Source organism: Mercurialis annua, linkage group LG5 (genome assembly GCF_937616625.2).
Source record: "Mercurialis annua linkage group LG5, ddMerAnnu1.2, whole genome shotgun sequence".
Classification (NCBI taxonomy): Eukaryota; Viridiplantae; Streptophyta; class Magnoliopsida; order Malpighiales; family Euphorbiaceae; genus Mercurialis; species Mercurialis annua.
In genome coordinates, this window is record NC_065574.1 from 54,336,271 (window position 1) to 54,355,299 (window position 19,029).

Consider the following 19,029-nt stretch of genomic DNA (forward strand, 5'->3'; position numbering starts at 1 on the left):
TAATAGAAACAAATGATTACTGATAATACACACATAATGAACATGAACAGCAAAAATATTGCTGTCAAGAATACAATGAAATTCAAACATGATTCCCAACTCATAAATTCAGTTGGGATAATTCAATTCTATTAGGTCTAATTGCACAATGCTGATAGATAAACCTATGATCTGAAATACAATGAATTTAGTTTTTCACTACCGATTTCGGAAAGAATATAAAAGAGATAATCTTCGCTTTTTCATACACGGCTGTCGGAGTGTGAAGAATGATTGCTGTCACTTAGACTCAGATCCTTCTTCAACATCGCCTCGAAATCCTGAAAGCATCTAAGCGGCTTAACCTGTACAAGTTAACAATGCACAGACGAGAAATGCGTCAGTTTAGAGTCAAGCATACAGAGAGAAATTGTGTTGGCAAAAGATTTCAGTTCAGAGCACTAAATATAATGTGATCATTTTCGACATGCACGAAGAACATGGATACTGTGTTGAGATGAAGCTCCGACGAAAAAATATAAATGATCAAAGATGAACATAAAAGATGGTAAATCGCATTACGTGTCACGGGAGAAGAAGAGAGAAAGAAACAGACCCTCCAGCGCCTCTTATGACCGATGCTGTTATAAATTGTCTCCAGCTTCTTTATTATTTGTCTAAAAGTTGGTCGCTTGGCCGGATTCTCATTCCAACACTCCTGAATCAAGCTGCGAGCATAAGACAGGAAAAGGTTACACTATGAATTGATGTTGTTCTAACAAGGCAACTAATATGCAAATGAACTTGGTAAATTGCTAAGCACTTCGGGCAATTTTAGAACAGCACAACTGGATTTAACCAGTGTAGACATGACTAACTGATCATATGCCTTGAGAAGTAACCTAGAATTTGCTACTAAGTTTTGTCGGTTTTTGCAACATCAAGGACCCGCGCAAAGCTAGCTGCTGCCCAGAGAAAACTATTTACAATCTCATTATTGTTTTTATCATTTTTTTCAGTTACATAACTGGTGACGAGAAACAGAAACGTCAAAAGAAAATGATACAAAATTAGACTATGGAGGACATACTCTTTAAGTCCATGTGGGTAATGCTTTGATGGAGCTTTAAATGGCGGACGTTCTTTTGCAGCATATGATTTTAGAACTTCAAGATCTTGCTTTCCTGAGAATGGTGGGCAGCCTTCAATCATCTGATACAACATTATGTTAGAGCTATTAGCGGACAGCCATTAGATAAAAAACCTTACAGCAAGCTATGAAATAAATCAAGTTCTATGTACATAAGTAATGAGGAAGGAGTAATTTCTACCTCTTGTAAAATTAAAGCAAAGGAAAAGACGTCCACTTTAGTATCGTATTCTTCATTTTTGAAGACCTCTGGAGCTACATATCGACCTAGAAATGATGCAACTAACTTGATTACTTGACATATCAATCAGCAGAAGGATGATGGTGTGCATTATATAGTGGACAGATATCAGAAAACTGCAATAAGTCATTCGATTGTGCAATTAAATGAAATGAGGTAAAAAAATCAGCAGTACTCACAAGAAGCGCCTTGACAGGTTAAAGGCTTGCCTTCTTTAACTGTTAGCAACCTGCTCCCGTCGAAATCTGCAACTTTGAGATGTCCAGAATCATCCCGCAAAATATTTCTGTTACCTTGCTCGCAAGCAAAACGAAAAGATGCTGACAAATTCAGAAAATTGAGGAAGCCAATGAATTTTACCGAAACTTCATTGTAGTCTCAGTATAAGTTTAAGTAAAAATCAGGTTAAACATATCTAGATTGAAAAAAGAAACTTACGAAGGCTCAAGATCACGGTGAATTATTGGTGGTTTATTCTCATGCAGATAACTCAATCCCCTGCAACAAATACAGATGTATCAATGATCTTTCACACTTTGCGACTTGATCAAAACAGCATATAATAAGAAATGGGATCACATACAAATCATGCACAATACTATTAATCTCTTGTATCTTGCAGGTTGAGTTTAGCACTAACTCGAGCAAGTAAAACCACTACATATCGATGAACTAAATCATGTGCAGTCAAAAAGAATTTATATTATGAATTCATAGGTTAACTTCAATTTCAGCTACTATGTAAGAACTTTTTACATATGCACCAGCATCTACTTCCCCAAACAACTACGACAGAAACCTGATAGAATCTGAAGCCTCAAATCCCAATGGTTAAATTAATGGGAACTTATCCAAGTTTGAAATGAGAAAGAACGGAAAAGGGAAAGTATAGTAATTTCATATCCTAACCATCATTTTTTTTTCAGTTTCAAATGATTTTTACAGCCTTATTCTCATGCCTGCAGAATTATAAGACCCAGCTCAGGAGCAAATAACAGGGGAAAAAAAAAGACAATATAACACACCTTGCAATATCAAGTGCAAATCTCACAGCTGTTGCTGGTTTTAATGCTCCTTTTATTTTTAAGTATGCACAGAGATCTCCCTGTAACATTAACACAAAAAACAAGGATTAATCACTGCCAAATTGACTCCACAGATGTTAATAAACTTCAAACTATATCATATTCCAAAAACTAGTCCGTTCACGCAAGTATATAGTAAATCAGAAAATACCTTGGGTAGATATTCTGTTACAATCATCATAGGACTACTTTGAGTGACAGCACCCAAAAACTGAACCACATTTGGATGACGTATCTTCTGAAGCAATGCAAGTTCATCTCGAAATGCTCTCCTGTGAAAAAGCAATCCACGTTAATATTAAACACAAACTAAGAGGGAAAACTCAAACTGATAAAAAAAAAAGCAACAGTTTAAACTCACACTTTATCGTCATCAGAGATCACTTCTTCTCCAAGTTTTTTAACAGCAACTTTAATCCCACGCCATGATGCTAACTGAAAGGTTCCCTGTATAATTTTTGCTACATTTCAGATAACAATGAAACAACGACAGCCAACTATAAAAGATGAAATAGCATAGTTCATCAAATCGAAGGTTGCCACTTGAGAGAGGGGGAAGTAACGGGGAAAAGATATAAATTAATATCCACATAATGCTTCTAGTTGGCTCTAAAACAGCAACCAGACAATACACAAACAAGTCCAGACATCTTCCTATTGAAAAAAGGTCCGTTTTTTAAGGAAGGGAGGATAATGGGGAAAACATGAGAAACAAGAAAAACAATGAAAGCTTCTCATTCTACTTTTATTTTTTTGTCAAAGATGGTAATCGACTCTTAGAGTCTCAATTATTAGTTGTTAGTTGTTAGTTTATGGAACTAGGGTCTGAACCCACAACCTCTCAATGCACTTAGAGGTGCCTTAGACATCCAAGCTAGGCCCACATTGGCCTCATTCTATTTATTGATTAACACATTACAAGCATTGCCAAATCCGTTTATCTGGTTGAAGAATGCCTGACCTAAAAATTTCAATTTAAACAAACCAGCAAAAAAGAGGACACCAATATAATTGGAAATACTGTATTTTGCTAGAAGTGTTCACCATCTAAGATAGTTATCACACCTTTCCTTGACTGGCCAGAAATATTAAGAGAATCTTATTGCATAAAAAGGTTCAAATTGTACTATTAAAAGATAAATATACATACAATAATTCCATCAAAACAGAAGCAGAAACCAATTTACCTTTGTTATTTCCACGCTATTAGTAAAATCAAGTTCACTAGCATTAATCTCATATTCTGGAACTTCACGCGCATGATTAACATGCATTGGAGCCGTCTGAGCAAATAATCACCAACAAATACATAAGACACATAGGTCAACAAAAACTAGAGATAAACGACATGTATAATACAGCAACCGAAAATTTAAAACATACCAGATGCTTTGCACCGCGCTTCTCCAAAAGCTTGATCACATCATGGTTTTTGTAGTATATAGCATCAGCAAGAGGCTGTTATACACAAAGCAGCAAACATTTGATTATTATCAAATCTACCAATCATTAAAAACACACATTATAGACAGAAAACACCTCATAAACATCATGACAATGCTAAAATTATTGGTCCATACCGTGCTACCCCAGCGATCTTTCGGGTCAATCTCAGCACCGTAATCAAGCAACAAAGCACCAACATCAGTATACCCTTGACAAGCAGCAAGATGAAGCGCGCTACGGTTATCAATATCGCGAAAATTGACATCTACTCCTGAATCCAATAGCTCACGAATTCCATCCAAGTCACCTCCATGGCAAGAATACATTAGTGACACGCCAGGATGGATCTGGCTCTCCAATTCCTCCTCCTGATGAGAACTCGTGTCATCAGATCCTTCTTCATGCTCATTGCATATAAAATCTTCCAATTCTCTGGCTTTTTCTGGTGCTAAAGATGACTGCTTTCCCAATATAAACCTCACTGGGTTATTCCCTTCCATTAAAGAAAATCAAAAAGCTCGATTCTTGATTAGTTGGTTCTTTATAAAATTTGAATTCAAGCAAAACCCTGAAGTTTTCTTGATTTTTACGAAACGTTTCGATCGATTTCTTGATTTTTCAGCTAATATGGTGTTTAAAAAAAATACCCTGAAGTTTTCTTGATTTGAAGAAACGTTTCGATTGGTTTCTTGATTCTTCAGCTAATATGGTGCGAAAAAAACAATAACCTGAAGTTTTCTTGATTTGAAAGAAACGTTTCGATTGATTTCTTGATTTTTCAGCTAATACCCTGAAATTTTCTTGAGTTGTAAATTGAAAGAATGAAAGTTTCTTGATTTATAAAAGTTGAAATCAAGAATGAAGAATATATATAGTAACAGCAAGTCAAATGGACAGCTTGAGAGCTGTAATTTGGGTGTAATTGACAACTAAAAAGAAACCCTGAGATTTAGGAAGATTTTAAGATTAGGTTAAAAATGTTTATCTGATTCACTTTAAAAAATTAGCTCAAAATAAAACGCCTAATTTTGGATTTAAAAAAGAAAAAGAAAAATTTAAGATAGACAGAAATGAAACAGAAAAAATCTAAAGAAACGTTTCATTTGGACATCGAGAAGACAGTTGAATTTTTTTTAATTTTTTTGGCGGTGAGGAGTGTACGAACGCGCTTAAAAGCGAGTGAGTAAGATACGCGGGATGGCGCAAAGTAAGTGGAAGTTGACTAACGTGCGCTGAAGTTAACGGCTTTCACATCACGGGAAGCTGGAGGTTTGTTTTCATCATGTATGAATAACGGCGGCTATAGTAATGGCACGTGCTTTGACTTCGATCTAACGGTGTAAAATCGATCACGGGCATGTGCGCACACATGTAGATATGTTAGGTCCACTTTTCTCAAGTGAATTTTTTTTGTTTTTTTTATAATTGGAAAAAGGGGAGCGTTTGTGGGAAGAACTGAATCCTCAATCTTAACAGTTTTTTTTTTAATATAAAAAGAAAAGAAAATTAAGATGATAAATTATCATCTTGGAAAAACAAAAAATACGCATTAATTATTAACGCAGCGGTTATATTACGTTTTTCATAGAACATATTAATAATTTTAAATATAAAAATAACACATTTTTAGTACGTTTTTTCCTTTTAGAACCTCTCAATTTTTTATCTTCTAACCGTAGTCACACCAAAAAAAGACGGGTTAGCCATCCTTTAGCCAAAGATCACCTCCTAATTCTTCATTTTTTTTTTTGAGAATTCATCTTTTTTTGGTTTATAATGAATAAATGGTATTTTCATTATAAATCTTAGTTTGAACTCGTATTCTTTTCCATTGTTTTATAATTTATTTAATCTAAATGAGCTATTTTTATTTACCAAAAAAATGAGCTCTTTTTAATTTTTATGAATTTCTTTTATAGATTTTCTCTAGTATATTTCAGGGAATTAGAAACTAAAAAAATATAATTTTATTTGATCATAACTTATTTTATTTTTTAAATTTATTATAGATCTATGTTTTTTTTGTTATTATTATTTAAATCTATAATTTTAATATGAGTGTTTATCTCACACAACGGATTGTCTAAATTTACTATTAAATTTTTTTGACTGTGTTAGGTGATTCTGATTAGTTCAAAAGTCCTTATAAAATTTATTATAAGTTTTAGTTTAGTTCAGATATCATGATTAAAACTAAAACTCTTGTCATGAATTTCTCTTTTAAAAATAGAAAAACAGGACAAACCTTCAAATGTGAAATAATCACTTGAAGAAAAGGTTAAGGTTGTTGATAAAGTTGTAGGTAAGAAAAAAAAAGTCTGAATTGCTAAAGGCTGTAAATCATGTGATTGGTTGTTGATCATGTTCTTTTTTTTTTTTCCTTTTTAGGAGATGATGATGATGTTAATAGTATATCCAACACTTCACGAAAAACTTTTAGGCACCTTTGGATTACAAATTTAAATTAACAATAATAAAATCAATTTGAATAAGATATTACTTTCCATATTTTTTTTAAGTTTATGTTTTTTCTTAATTCTACAATTCTTTAAATGAAAGAGTCTTGATTTTATAGTTGTTAAAAATGCTTAATTATTATTATATTTTACTATTCTAAAATTATTTTTATAACTTTATTATATTTGTGTTGATATTTTTTATTAGAGGCATATAATATTTAGGAAGTCAAAATTACAACTTAAATCGTCAAAATACATCGTAGATCAAGACTGTAAAAAATTTAAAACAATTTAAAATCTTATAATTGACACATGAAAAGAAATAAAACAACACTAGAAATTAAAATACACAAAATTTACAGGTGTTAAATAACAAAAAAGAATTCAAGTGTTGAGAATTCCTGATAACAATTGCACCTTCATAATTTTTATTTTTCTCTTGTTCCACAACTAATATACTTCAAATGATATAAAAGGCTTGAATCTTCAAGAACTTGAATTTGAAATTTGAACAAATTCTCAAAAAAAAATAACGATCCAAAAATCTACAGAAAACAAACTGTATAGCAAAAACAAATAAAATTTCAAAAAATAGAGCAACTTACTCAAAACAATCAGAAACAATGAAATCAACAAGTTAAGAAACGATGATATCCGACTAAAAGCCGAAAATCACCGTCTCATTTGCTCGAAATTGAAAAAAATGGACTTCCTCTCTATAAAATCTAAATCAATTAGTTTCATATTACATCAATTTAAATTCATAAATATTACAAAATTATATTAACTATTTACAAATTTATCATACTATTGAATCGTGATATAAAATATTTCCAAAATCTTTCGAGATATAAAATATATCCAAAATCTTCTCTGAAATAAGAGTGTAATCGAATATTTAAATTCAACGTGAAAGTTCTAACTTTGATTTATTTTGTTGTAATAAAAAAAATCAATAAATTGAAAGTCCACGAACCGGATTAGTTTGTTATATGAACTGGTGTTTACTGGGTTGAACAAACGGTCACATGATTAAAAATTAATAATTTAATTAAAATTGAATTAACTTAATTACGCACTCTATTTAATTGAATTGAATGGATTAACCAAAAGTGGATTAATTGAATTAATTAAAATATTTAAATATAAAATTAAACTGACTGAATTAGTCAATCACATTAATGAAATCAATAATAAATATTAAAATTACATTTGAAAATAAATAAAAGTTTCCTAAAAAAAGAAAATAAATAAAAATAAATAAAATGAATTTTGATAAATTTGTTAATTGAGTATTTAAGACTTTTAATTGTAACATAATCAAATTTTAATTAATCGACACAACAAATTCAAAATTAAACAAAATTCTTAACGGAGTTTAACCAAAAAAAATCAATTAAATAGGTTTAGCGACTTCTAAAAAGAAAAAAAGAATCGGTCTATCAATTTTTTTTGCTAAACCCTGATGTTTCCAGTTTCCACCAACATGCATTTTTTTACCTTGCTGCAATGCAATGCTGCTTGAGAAAGAAGAGAAAGGCTTTCTGTTTGTATTATGATATTACCTTGCAAAAATTGACTTGCTGATATTTTGTCATTTTTTAATCAAATAGTCTAAATAAAATATTAGAAATGTAAAGCCAAGGTCTCAACACCCAGCAATTGACATGCTGATTAATTAATTGATTACTTCTCTTCCTGTACCAACAGCACATTTTCAATAATAATAATAATATCTAGGATGATTTGCATATTAGATTTCAACCTGTAGCAATTTAATTCCATTCCGATCAATTTTAGCATTGTATAGCATATTTTCATTTTATTGCATTGTTTTATGTAAATCGACACTGTTTTCGTACACATTTTTACTTTATTTTTGGTGAAAAACCACTATAGGCTACACTATACAAAAGCACAAAAAAGTAGGATTGCACCTCTCCAATTTTTGTGAAATTACAAGATGTGTGTTTGGTTAATGGATTTTCACAATTTAAATTTGAATTTAAACTCGAAATACAATATTCAATTTATTTTCATTTCATTTAAAATTCGAAAAACCAAACACAAAATTTTATTTTCAAATGATTTTCAAATAAAATTTATTTAAAAATGAAATAAAATTAAATAAATTCTACACTAGAATTGATCCAAACAGTCCCTAATAATAATAATAAACCAATTCAAATTTGATGTGTGTTTAAGCAAGTTGCAGATAGTTTGCCAATTCTTCAACTGGAAGACAGAGTAAAGCTTTAATGATTCAATGCACCCTAATACAATTTGCAAGGCTGCTGCTAGTGACAAGTCTTTTTTTAATTCAGTAATACAAATAGCATCTTTAATAAATTATAAATTATCACTCAAGTGATATTTCTTTACATTCTGATCCAAGTATTATAATATTACAAATCCAGATAAGATTTTTGACTTTATGCTAAACAACAACTCATGGATATTCTCCACAAGTTAATTATTTTCAACATTGTAAATTCACCTTGATGGGAAAAGGTTGGCTATATTGCAATTTAGTCACAATTTAATTTTGGTTTTCACATGAACATGCAAGTAAAAATGGAATTGGATAAGAATTGCTGGTGTGGTTCACCATATTGCAAGCCAACTACGTCATGAAATGCTGTGATCATAATAACTTAACTTGGTTTGGATGGTGACACTATAAGCTATCTTACAAGGCTTGAATGGTGATGGCTAAACTACAATTGTTCATTGAGCCGAATACAGGATCGGCCCGTCTAAGCCCGTTCTGCTTGAATCGAACTTGAATATTTTATTTTTCTTTCAAGTTCGATCTTTCAAGTTCGACCTGAGAATAGACCTGTATTTTTGCGTATATGTTTAGACTTTTATTTTTAGATAGAATTCTATACATGCACGAAAAAATCCAGGCCAAATCCGCATAAATACAATCCATGGACATGCTTGTTTAGTAAATAGGATAGGAAGTACCAAACTCCAGCTGAGGGTGGATTTGCATTTAAAAGAGTCAAGCCAGGTTAAGCTCGAACCAAGATCAGATGTTCAGCAAAACAAGTCGCAATACTGCAAATCTACAACAAAATCAAACCAAAGACGGCCTACTGAACAACATTCGCAAGATGACCAATAACAAGTAGGAGGGCAATTGACTGCCTGAGATTAAGATTAAAGGTTCAACTCCTATCAGTTGAATCCCCAGCAACAGTTTCTAAGTGGAAATAAAAACTGCACAAATTATCTAATATAGGTGTCCACGGCTCTATACAACTCGGAATAATTACACCGAAGCTTACTAGCAGAGAGTCGCTACAAAAACTATGTGGTGTTCTCATTGCATAAACAACTGGAAAGGAAATGCACCTTGTAGGTTTTATTGTAACCGTTAAGGAAAAAGAGGTACCGGTTTGCCTAATTGGGAGGACTGAGTGTGCATTCTGCTATCTTTTCCCATGATTTCAAGGTCTTGTCCCCGGTGTCTGTTTTCCACAGTGCAAGGCGACTTATCTCGAAACTCAGATCATTAATGCTCTCATCAAGACTATTTGCCTTTTCTTGAGCCTTTTTCTTCTCCTCATCGGTTAGATCTTCATACAGGAGACTCAGATGAGGCATGTAGGCTGCAATATTGGACAGTAAATGCATTACTAAAAACTACCGATCAAAGAGGATTGCATACTGATGTTTTAATACAGTCAAGAACGAAAAAGGGCTTCAGTCTGGAATAGTTATCAGCAACAAGCGAGACTCTATATTGCTAGGAGACCGTAAAATCTTAAATTTTGACATCTGAAATTTTACATTTGTAACCAATAGTTATACAAAATATCATTTTGCCATTTCCCATTCCGTTTCAGTGCAATATAGGTGAATTTAAAAGCAAATTTCAATGACATTTCCTATAATTACAATCTGAGTCAACGGAGCAGCATTGCAAACTATACCTAGAAATATTAACCAGTACTTAAGCAGAACAGTAATTAATGAATGTATATATATGTCGCAAGTACTATATAGAACAGGAATTAGATTTTGGTTCATGACATTTTAGTACAAGTTGAACACACAGTTCCCACTCTGGAGCACTTGCATACCCTCTAATGCAGTTACTATGTCTAATCAACGTCTATGCGAACTGAAATAAAAAGTGAAACCGAGTTTCCCGATGAATTAGTAAAGAAGTTCAAGTCATCAACATCCAATCAAAATTGTGAAGCAGGCAGAGGCTCATCGTAACGATCACGAATACTTGTTTTCCTTATAATTAAAGTTCAAAGCTTTTAGCTTAAATTCAATAACTTCAGACAATAAGCACTTAAAAAAATGCAGAAACAAATCTTACCAGTTGAGCTCTTGTACCCAAAATGCCCAGCACAATGTCCACCAGCTCCCACCACCTAAAACAACAACAAAAACAACTCTAACCATCAACACAAAATCATATTACATCGACAGTGTGGGACTAGCCTAGATGGTTAAGGCGTAAACAAATGCATCTCCTGCCTCCATAACTAATAACTAACAAATTGAAACTCTAAGAGTCGTAAGCTATCTTTGACTAAAAAAAATCCATTACATCAAACATTAACTACCTCTTAAAACAACAAAAAACCAAATAAACAGACAAAAAGAGTCACCTCAGGAGATGGCTGGAGAAGCAAATAAACACACTGATAAAAGAAAGTCCCGGTAGCCACACGATCAACTGTAGCCACATAACTCTTAACCCCATCACAACAAGATTTAAACTTCTCCAAAGCATCCTCCTCAGTTAAACTGATAGCACCCACCACAGTGACATGTGGCTCAAACTGAGGCCCACCAAATTCCGACCTTAAACCCTGCATCAACTTCTTGATCCTCACAGCCACATCTTCTGGTGGAATTGCCCACACCGAATACACATGCTTTTGAGAAGCTGGTGTGTCTGTTTTTGCTGGGATTTCCATGAAAATTGAATATAGAAACACAAAGGAACTGAATAGACCCAGAAATGATAGGAATTTAATGAAGTTTAGAGAGAACATAAATGGGGTTGGAGATTGAGATTGAGATGCCGTATGATGAGTGTTTCTCCATTGTTTTTGTTCGTCAAAAGTTCGATGATTGTTGGAATTATCGAGGGGAGATCGTGGAATTGGAGATGGTTTGTTTAAGATGCAAGGTTTTTGAGTGTTATTTGGAATTGAAAAGATTTGATCTTTGTGAAGCTTCCGGGGTTTGTGGCGTCAATTCGGATCATGACACATGCATAGCCTAAGGGTATAAACAGACCGAGACGAGTCCGAGTGAGGCCAAAATCGAGCTCGAATGGACTTAAATTTTGAGCTCGACTAATCACTGAGCTACTCGAGCTCGGCTTAAAAATAAAAATAATAATTAATTATAAAAATTTATAATTTTTGATGTATTATTTTTACTATAAAATATAATATTTAATCAATTAAGATGATATATTTAAAATTAAAAATATAAAATAATAGAGAACAAATTTTAATTTTAGGTGTATATGAGGCCCGTTTAGGTCTGCGAACCTCGCAAGCTTTCTTAATTGATACTCGACTTTGGCTCGAGATGAAACTTGAGTAGCTCGAACTCGAATTCGGTTCGAATTTTTCGAGTCGATCTCGAATAACTCACGATTAGCCTAACTCGTTTTACACCCCTAGGCATAAGGAATTATGGTGTATTCTGAAGTGAAGACTTAGAACAAAGATTCAAATTTGGGCCTGAATTGCTGATAGCCCAAATATGTACAATTGGTCATAATTTGATGACGGTTCAATTTCAGGTTTATGAAACATAACTAAAAATGAGATGCCTTTAAGAACAAGAATTAGAACCCAGTTGAATTCAGTTGCTACTGCAATCAATCTTAAACTGTAACCGAGTTTTAAGCACCTGCAGTTGAACTCTAGGTAGCAAGGACACTTTCCTTTCCGAACCGGAAACTTGATGTTTAGCATTTTCCATTTCGAAAATGTGTCCGAGAGTTTGATCTTCAACAATTTCCATTTCAAAAACGTGTTAGAACTCGACGTATCCGAAACTTGATGTATTGGAAACTTGACGTTTAACATTTCCCATTTCGAAAACATGTCGAAAATTTCATATTTCAGACATAAAACTTCTAATAAGTTCCTTAAATTTATTTATACAGATATAACCATTAAGCATATCATTGTAACATCTTTTTACAAACAACCAACCCTTCCATAAACACAAAAACATACATAAAAGCATACTTATATATATACTTATACACACACATATACTATATCCATCTATACGGATTTACGGAAAAGGTGCCCTCAATTTCATTTGAGTAGACTCGGCATCAATTGCAAAACCTTTCCCATGCTGCTTCCAGTAATCAGCTTGAGGATTAATCCACTCCGGTTCTGGAATTTCAAGCCTCGATTGCTTTATCGCATCGGTCAGGATGTTGTACTTGTAATCCCTTTTTTCGATTAGGGTTGGTGACACCATCCCCAAGTTTACTGCTTGTGGAGACATCATAAGAACAGGTACTCCTAATGGAAGCCTATCACCTATTAAAATTAACAATCATATACACAGTCAATACAATGATAAACTACTACGGCGAATCAGTGTTATTTTGTATCCGAAAACGCCAAGTTTTGGACATGTTACCAAAACGGAAAACGTTAACTGAATAAAATATGCGTGCTTCTTTAGGTGATAAATGAAATTTATTTTAAGTTTTAAGCCTAGCTACCTCTGTCAACCTGCCATGTGCACCAGAACTTGCCATAGGTTTTGGCCAAATTTTCCAGTTCAGGCTTTGCTACCATCTCAGGTACACGAGGATGGATCAACAATCCTGATTTCACCTGATGAACATCCAATTTCAAGTGTCATATGACAAATTTTACAAGAATTCAGTGAACTGTACAGGAATTAACATATAATGAACCTCATAAGCATGAGAGTGCCACAATTTTTGTTCTTCAGGTGGCAAACTTTCAAATGTCTTATCAGACACTATATACTCCACTCCTACCAACAACAGAAAATCAAAATCATGCCTGTCAAGAATCAAGAAAAACAAAACCAGAAGCTACAGATTCATATAACAAAACGCTTACCGATGAGACGGCCGTTAGCATTATCGGTATCGTAAACAGCACACTGAAGGAAATCCTGGTTAATCCTAGTGAGAAAATGGTGAGTTTCAATCTGTCGACTCATGTCATGGCTGTAAATTGCAAAACTGCAGACATGTTGGCTCATTTGCTTCACTGGTTTTAAAGATTGCAACATCTGTGCACCCTTGTCAAGCATGTGTTGCTCCATGGACATAGGTTGCCCCGGCGGTACCGTGTTATCTCCGCCGCGAATAGGAGTCGGATCCGGTGATCTGTCACTTGAAGCCATGATCTTGGTTTTCTTTGAGTTTACAGTTTGTATATATTTCTTCTTCTTGTTCATATAAATGAAAGGGAAGAGTGTGAGGTGAAGGCACGTAGCCATGCAAGAAAAGGTGACGTGGCTTTTAACTGTGATATTGTGTTGACAACTGGTTAAGTTTGAGGATGTTCTGGTGTAATTATATTTTTTCTTTGGACTCTTTTTAATAGTTTTTGAACTGGCTGCATAACTTGTACAATCATGTTCACATCAGCGGTTCTATTTTAGATATTACATCTAATGATTATGAAATACATTAATGGAATTATTTAATTTTTAATATTATCAAGCAATTGAAATTATTAAAAACTGTGATTTGACTTTTAATGCATTTTTTCGAACTATAAAAAGTATAGATGATATTTAGTCCAAATGTTAAGGCAAAATCCATCCTAAAACCCCTCTATTTTACTATTTTGATTTGATAAGCCCCTATCTCAATGTTCGTTACTAATGGGTTCTTTTACTTTCAAAAATCGTATTATTAGACCCTTATGTGGATGGGAGAATGGCAAGTGTGTTTCACTATATGTTATGTGAGAGTGTAAAAAATAATTGTCTGATTCTTTTAACTTTTAACCCTTATAAACACTTAATAAAATACACATAAAATAAAGGTCTAATTACTTAAAAAAACCTCACCTTATAATATTTTTTCATTTATACCCCGACCTGGGAAAAAATTCATTTGTACCCTTTTTTTGATTTTTTGTTTTCAACTATACCCCAAAATTTTATTTTTTGACAATTTATTTAATTTAAGGATGAAAAAAATTAAAAATAATTAAATAGAAGGATTATATCAACTTTTTTCTGTTTGAAAAAAATACAAATAAATCCTTCAACTTTAAAAATGTTTAAATAAATCCAACAAATCAATTATATTTAAATTTTTATTGAAAAACTAAATAAATTAAAAAATATTTCCGACAAACCACCGCACTCTTTCAATTTGTACACCGCTCCGAATTTTTTTATAAAATTTTTTTTTTTAATTTTTTTTCAGGGTCGCTCGAAAGGAGGAACGACCCGCTCTTCCTCCATGGAGGAGGAGCACAGATCTACTCCTCCTTCATGGAAGGAGGAGCAGATCGCTCCTCCTTGGCAGGTAAGGAGGAGCGATCTGCTCCTCCTTGACAGCAAGGAGGAGCAAGGAGGAGCGATCTGCTCCTCCTCCTCCGGACGGAGAATTCGATTGTTTTTTTTTAAAAAAAATTATATAATTTTACGGTTTTGTGTTTAAAAATTATTTATAGATAATACAAATTCAATAATTATTATAATTTTAATTTTATAAAGAAGAAGGTATTTTTGTATTAATAATAACATTAAAGTCTAATTAAAATATAGGTTAAAAAATGAAGGACTATTTTAATTTTTTTTTTTTAAAAAAAGTTCACTTTAGTGCTTTAGGTAGATTTGAAAACGAAAAATCAAAAAAAGGATACAAATAAATTTGTTTCTAGATCGGGGTATAAACGAAAAAATATTACAAGGTAGGGGTTTTTTAAATAATTAGGCCTAAAATAAAAGGATCTATAGAAACATTTTTTCTTTTCTTCCTCATCTGACTAAAATCCATTACCAGATTTAAATAACCCTTACAAATTCTATCCATTGGACTACATCATCACTTTTCAGATTTCTATCACCAAAATTATATTAAAAATACACAGTGATCAATATATAACAATACACAAAGTATCCATGAAAGCTGAAATATTTCATGGACATATAACAAGTGAAACACCAAAGAGAAATAAAACTACAGACACTAATTCATTCACAAGTGAAACACCAATGATATTTTCTTCTATTTTTGCCTCCTCCTGCGCTACCGCCTTCAAAGGTCACGGCTTCTCCTCCGCCCGCCTTTTACCTCCTCCGTTTCCCAACAATAAGCACCGTTCAGCTCTGTGTATGAGCAGAGACAAACGGCAAACGGAGTCACTCTCCGGCAGCGACGAGAACAGAGTTATCAATATTGGCAGCCCAAATTCACTTATTTTCATGCAAAATTGGAATCCATTAGTAGTAAATCATGGGCAACAATTACAGATTACCTGTAAGGACAAAAAAAGGTTCAACACATACCATTTTTTGGGGGATTTTGAATCCAAGCTGATATGGTGATTAGACAAGTTTCAGCGATTGAATCAGTAAAAGAAATAAAACCAAATGATTCTTCTGACATTAAACACATATGATTAGAGTCAATAGCTCTCTAATCTGAAGTGGGTATTTGAAAAAATATATATAATACTCCCTCCGTCCCACTTTAGAAGTCTCATTTGACTTTACACACAGATTAAGAAAACATTAATTATTCCTGTCTTTTCATGTTTTTTCATGTTTTGCCCCTATTAATGATAGTGGAATTTTCCATAGAACTCTTTTAAGATGACTAAAATAAGGGTAAAATAGGGTATTTAATGGAAAAATATTCTAAAAATAGCAATGAGACTTTTTAAATGGGACATCCCAAAATGGAATATGGGACTTCTTAAACGGGACGGAGGGAGTACTTCTTTAAACAAACACATATGAAAGCAAAAAGAAATTTAGTAGAAGAAGAAGAGAAGATGAATTAGGAGAAGAAAAAGGAAGAAGACAGAGATACATTGTAAGAAAATGATGGCTAAATTATCATTTTACCATCAATGTTTTTTTGTTTTACCAATTGTTTAAGAAATTATAATTTTGTATAAAATAATCCTTAAATTGTAATGCCACGTAGACTTCAAAAAATATGATGGAATGCCACGTCACATATTTCTGTTACTTGACGGAGAGTGAGTTTCACTTGCCAATTTCCATCCACGTAAGGGCCTAAAAATGCAATTTTTGAAATTAAAAGGATTCGGCCATGACGAACTTTGGAATAGAGACTTATCGAGTCAAAATGGTAAAATAGAGGGATCTTATGATGGATTTTGCCAAATGTTAAAGATATTTATGATCCTTTTTCCTTTAATTATGTAATGAAATTTATTAATCCTCAAGGAGTGATCACAATATATTATTTTTGGTAAGCACCTCAACTGTAAAAAAAGGTAAACATGGATTACCCTAATCGGACGCCGGGAACACCAGGTGTGCCTGTACTCTTTTTTATCAAACTCTCTAAAAAATAAAAAAAAGTGGATATATACGGATACAGACACTTGTACGTTTCTTATCCGGCGATATCCGCCCGAATATGGTGTAGATTTCACCGTGACTCTGCACACGTAAGGGCTTCAAGGGAGGCTTCGCCCTTTTTAGAAGACGAATTCGGGTAGGATGTCCCCATGAAAGCTGTATGACGTCCAAGGACTTTCAGATCATTCCAATCAGACTCCGGAAACACGAGTTTTTGCACGAAGAGAGCCGGCCAGCTTTCCAATTTCTTTTATGTCTCTTGATAGTAAACTTGATTAATTAACTAGTTCATAGAGTCGAATGCAGCATATCTGCCCAATATCTATAGATATGTTGTTGTGTTATAGGTTTTAATACTGCAGCCTGACAAAATAAGGCATAACTCTATTTTCCAATGTCCGATTGAACCGATTCAAATGTCCCTGGAAACTTTACTCGAATACCTACAACTTTTATAATGGTGAGAAATTCAAACGTCCCTGGTGCATGTATGATTACATGGCGACTCTACACCAAAAGACGTATTTTGTAAAGAAAAGTTTGTAACTCTTCACCAGTTGGATTCAAATTCTATAAAGAGGGGGTTGTCTATGTTTATTTTGTTCCCATTAGATGAATTTGTTTTAATTTAAATATACGTCGTTTTTATTAATTTATAATAAACTATTTCATCTGAATTGTTCAACACTCGTATATATGCTTATATATTATATATCTTGGTGGAGTGTATCCACTCTCTAAGACCAAATGATCACTTTGCCCCCTGAACTTGGCACAAAGTATCAAAAACGTCCAAATTGGTGAAATGGGATCACTTTTACCCTGAACTTGGCAAAATCGGTACAAAAACCCCCCTCCCCACTCTCACCCGAGAGAGTGAGATACACTCTCCGGTATTGATAGTGGTTTTTTTTCTTCTAAAGGTGGTTTTTAATGGAAAAAAGGTTTAAATGGTCCTAAATTTTATTTATTTTTTCAAATTAATCTATAATAATAAAAAAAACAAATTAATATCAACACTTTATATATCTAATTTTTATTAATTAAAAATATAAGGAATGTTTATGTACTTTTAACAAAAAAAACAATTTTTTTTAAAACCCATGAGCAGCTGCCAGATTCTTCACCGGCAGCTGCTCGTCGTCGTCTCTGTGAGAGACGACGAGATCCGTCTCTCACAGAGACAACGACCTCGTCTCTATGAGAGACGACGAGCTCGTCTCTCACAGAGACGAAGAGAGACGAGCTCGTCGTCTCTCACAGAGACGAGCTCGTCGTCTCTCATAGATACGAAGCTCTTCGTCTCCGTTGAGAGACAAACCCATCTGGGTTTTGTCTCTCAATTGAGACAAAACCAGATGTTTCGTCTCTCAACGGAGACGATTCAGCGGTTTTTAGGTAGGTGGTCGGTTTTGATCGGTGGTTAGTGAATGTCACGACCCAAATTATTGAGCCGAGACCGGCGCTAAGGAATGGGAGTGGTAGCTCCGAAACCCGTAGCAAGCCTAAAATAGTTATAAATGTTTCGCGAATAAAACACATTATTATATATAAAAACGTTATCAGAAAGACTCTTTAGTTGATATAAACACTTTTATTGCAATCTCATAATTCTTTCCTGAGTCAATGTAACATGACTTACACGAACCAGGGTCTTACAGTGCGATGTCTCACATCCAGCACTACCCTGTTTCAACTCATAAATACAACCAATTCCATTCATGGCAATTGGTACAAAAATTATAACTTTACTTATGTACTGACACTTATGGACTACTGCAGCTCTGTACAAACTCGTACTTTGTGCAAGCCAATCGACTTCTGGCACAAAGGGATTAGTCTGTGTGATCCGACTCCAGTCGCCTGAAAGAAAACACTGTGAGGGGGTCAGTATTTTGGGAAATACTGAGTGAGCTTGCAAGTTATCATCGCATTTCAAATCAAGTAATAATGCGAAAATACATATAAGCAAGTACTTGATCCATTCGAAACTAAAGTCCTGAAATCTGATATGATTAACGAATGTTCAAATCAAGATAATCCAAATGGTCCAACCCGGGAGTGTTCACACTCAACCACGTCGGATGCGACCTATCTCTT

The 19,029-nt window shown here is 33.5% G+C and overlaps 3 protein-coding genes across 4 annotated transcripts; all 3 read right to left on the reverse strand.

Annotated features, from left to right (window-relative positions):
* Positions 1-4,943, reverse strand: LOC126682341 (integrin-linked protein kinase 1). 2 transcript variants are annotated; one of them, XM_050377989.2, is made up of 12 exons: positions 4,036-4,943; positions 3,839-3,913; positions 3,643-3,738; positions 2,817-2,902; positions 2,607-2,727; positions 2,396-2,475; positions 1,809-1,868; positions 1,550-1,656; positions 1,311-1,396; positions 1,070-1,191; positions 562-707; positions 1-344 (listed from the first exon to the last, which is right to left on the reverse strand). In XM_050377989.2, the coding sequence occupies exons 1-12, from the start codon at positions 4,399-4,401 to the stop codon at positions 340-342; spliced, it is 1,350 nt and encodes a 449-aa protein (XP_050233946.1). In that variant the 5' UTR covers positions 4,402-4,943; the 3' UTR covers positions 1-339. The 2 variants fall into 2 exon arrangements, with proteins under 2 accessions (XP_050233946.1, XP_050233945.1); XM_050377988.2 differs by having other exon boundaries at positions 596-707; positions 4,036-4,940.
* A 4,458-nt stretch (positions 4,944-9,401) lies between these two features.
* LOC126683274 (cyclic phosphodiesterase-like) lies at positions 9,402-11,622 on the reverse strand. Its single transcript, XM_050379125.2, has 3 exons — positions 10,995-11,622; positions 10,700-10,754; positions 9,402-9,977 (listed from the first exon to the last, which is right to left on the reverse strand). The coding sequence occupies exons 1-3, from the start codon at positions 11,382-11,384 to the stop codon at positions 9,769-9,771; spliced, it is 654 nt and encodes a 217-aa protein (XP_050235082.1). The 5' UTR covers positions 11,385-11,622; the 3' UTR covers positions 9,402-9,768.
* Positions 11,623-12,500: 878 nt separating this feature from the next.
* On the reverse strand, positions 12,501-13,764 carry LOC126682877 (oil body-associated protein 2A). Its single transcript, XM_050378643.1, has 4 exons — positions 13,467-13,764; positions 13,295-13,377; positions 13,097-13,211; positions 12,501-12,908 (listed from the first exon to the last, which is right to left on the reverse strand). The coding sequence occupies exons 1-4, from the start codon at positions 13,753-13,755 to the stop codon at positions 12,652-12,654; spliced, it is 744 nt and encodes a 247-aa protein (XP_050234600.1). The 5' UTR covers positions 13,756-13,764; the 3' UTR covers positions 12,501-12,651.
* Between the last annotated feature and the right edge of the window lie 5,265 nt (positions 13,765-19,029).

Coding starts and splice junctions, on each gene's coding strand:
- LOC126682877 (XM_050378643.1), bottom strand. CDS start 13,755: ATGGCTTCAAGTGACAGATCACCGGATCCGACTCCTATTCGCGGCGGA. Junction 13,212..13,294: donor GGCACTCTCATGCTTATGAG/GTTCATTATATG, acceptor GATGTTCATCAG/GTGAAATCAGGATTGTTGAT. Junction 12,909..13,096: donor CACATGGCAGGTTGACAGAG/GTAGCTAGGCTT, acceptor TAATTTTAATAG/GTGATAGGCTTCCATTAGGA.
- LOC126683274 (XM_050379125.2), bottom strand. CDS start 11,384: ATGTTCTCTCTAAACTTCATTAAATTCCTATCATTTCTGGGTCTATTC. Junction 10,755..10,994: donor TTCTCCAGCCATCTCCTGAG/GTGACTCTTTTT, acceptor TTGTTGTTTTAG/GTGGTGGGAGCTGGTGGACA. Junction 9,978..10,699: donor TGGGTACAAGAGCTCAACTG/GTAAGATTTGTT, acceptor CCAATATTGCAG/CCTACATGCCTCATCTGAGT.
- LOC126682341 (XM_050377988.2), bottom strand. CDS start 4,401: ATGGAAGGGAATAACCCAGTGAGGTTTATATTGGGAAAGCAGTCATCT. Junction 1,869..2,395: donor TTTGCACTTGATATTGCAAG/GTGTGTTATATT, acceptor TATTTGTTGCAG/GGGATTGAGTTATCTGCATG. Junction 1,657..1,808: donor CACCGTGATCTTGAGCCTTC/GTAAGTTTCTTT, acceptor GCAAGGTAACAG/AAATATTTTGCGGGATGATT.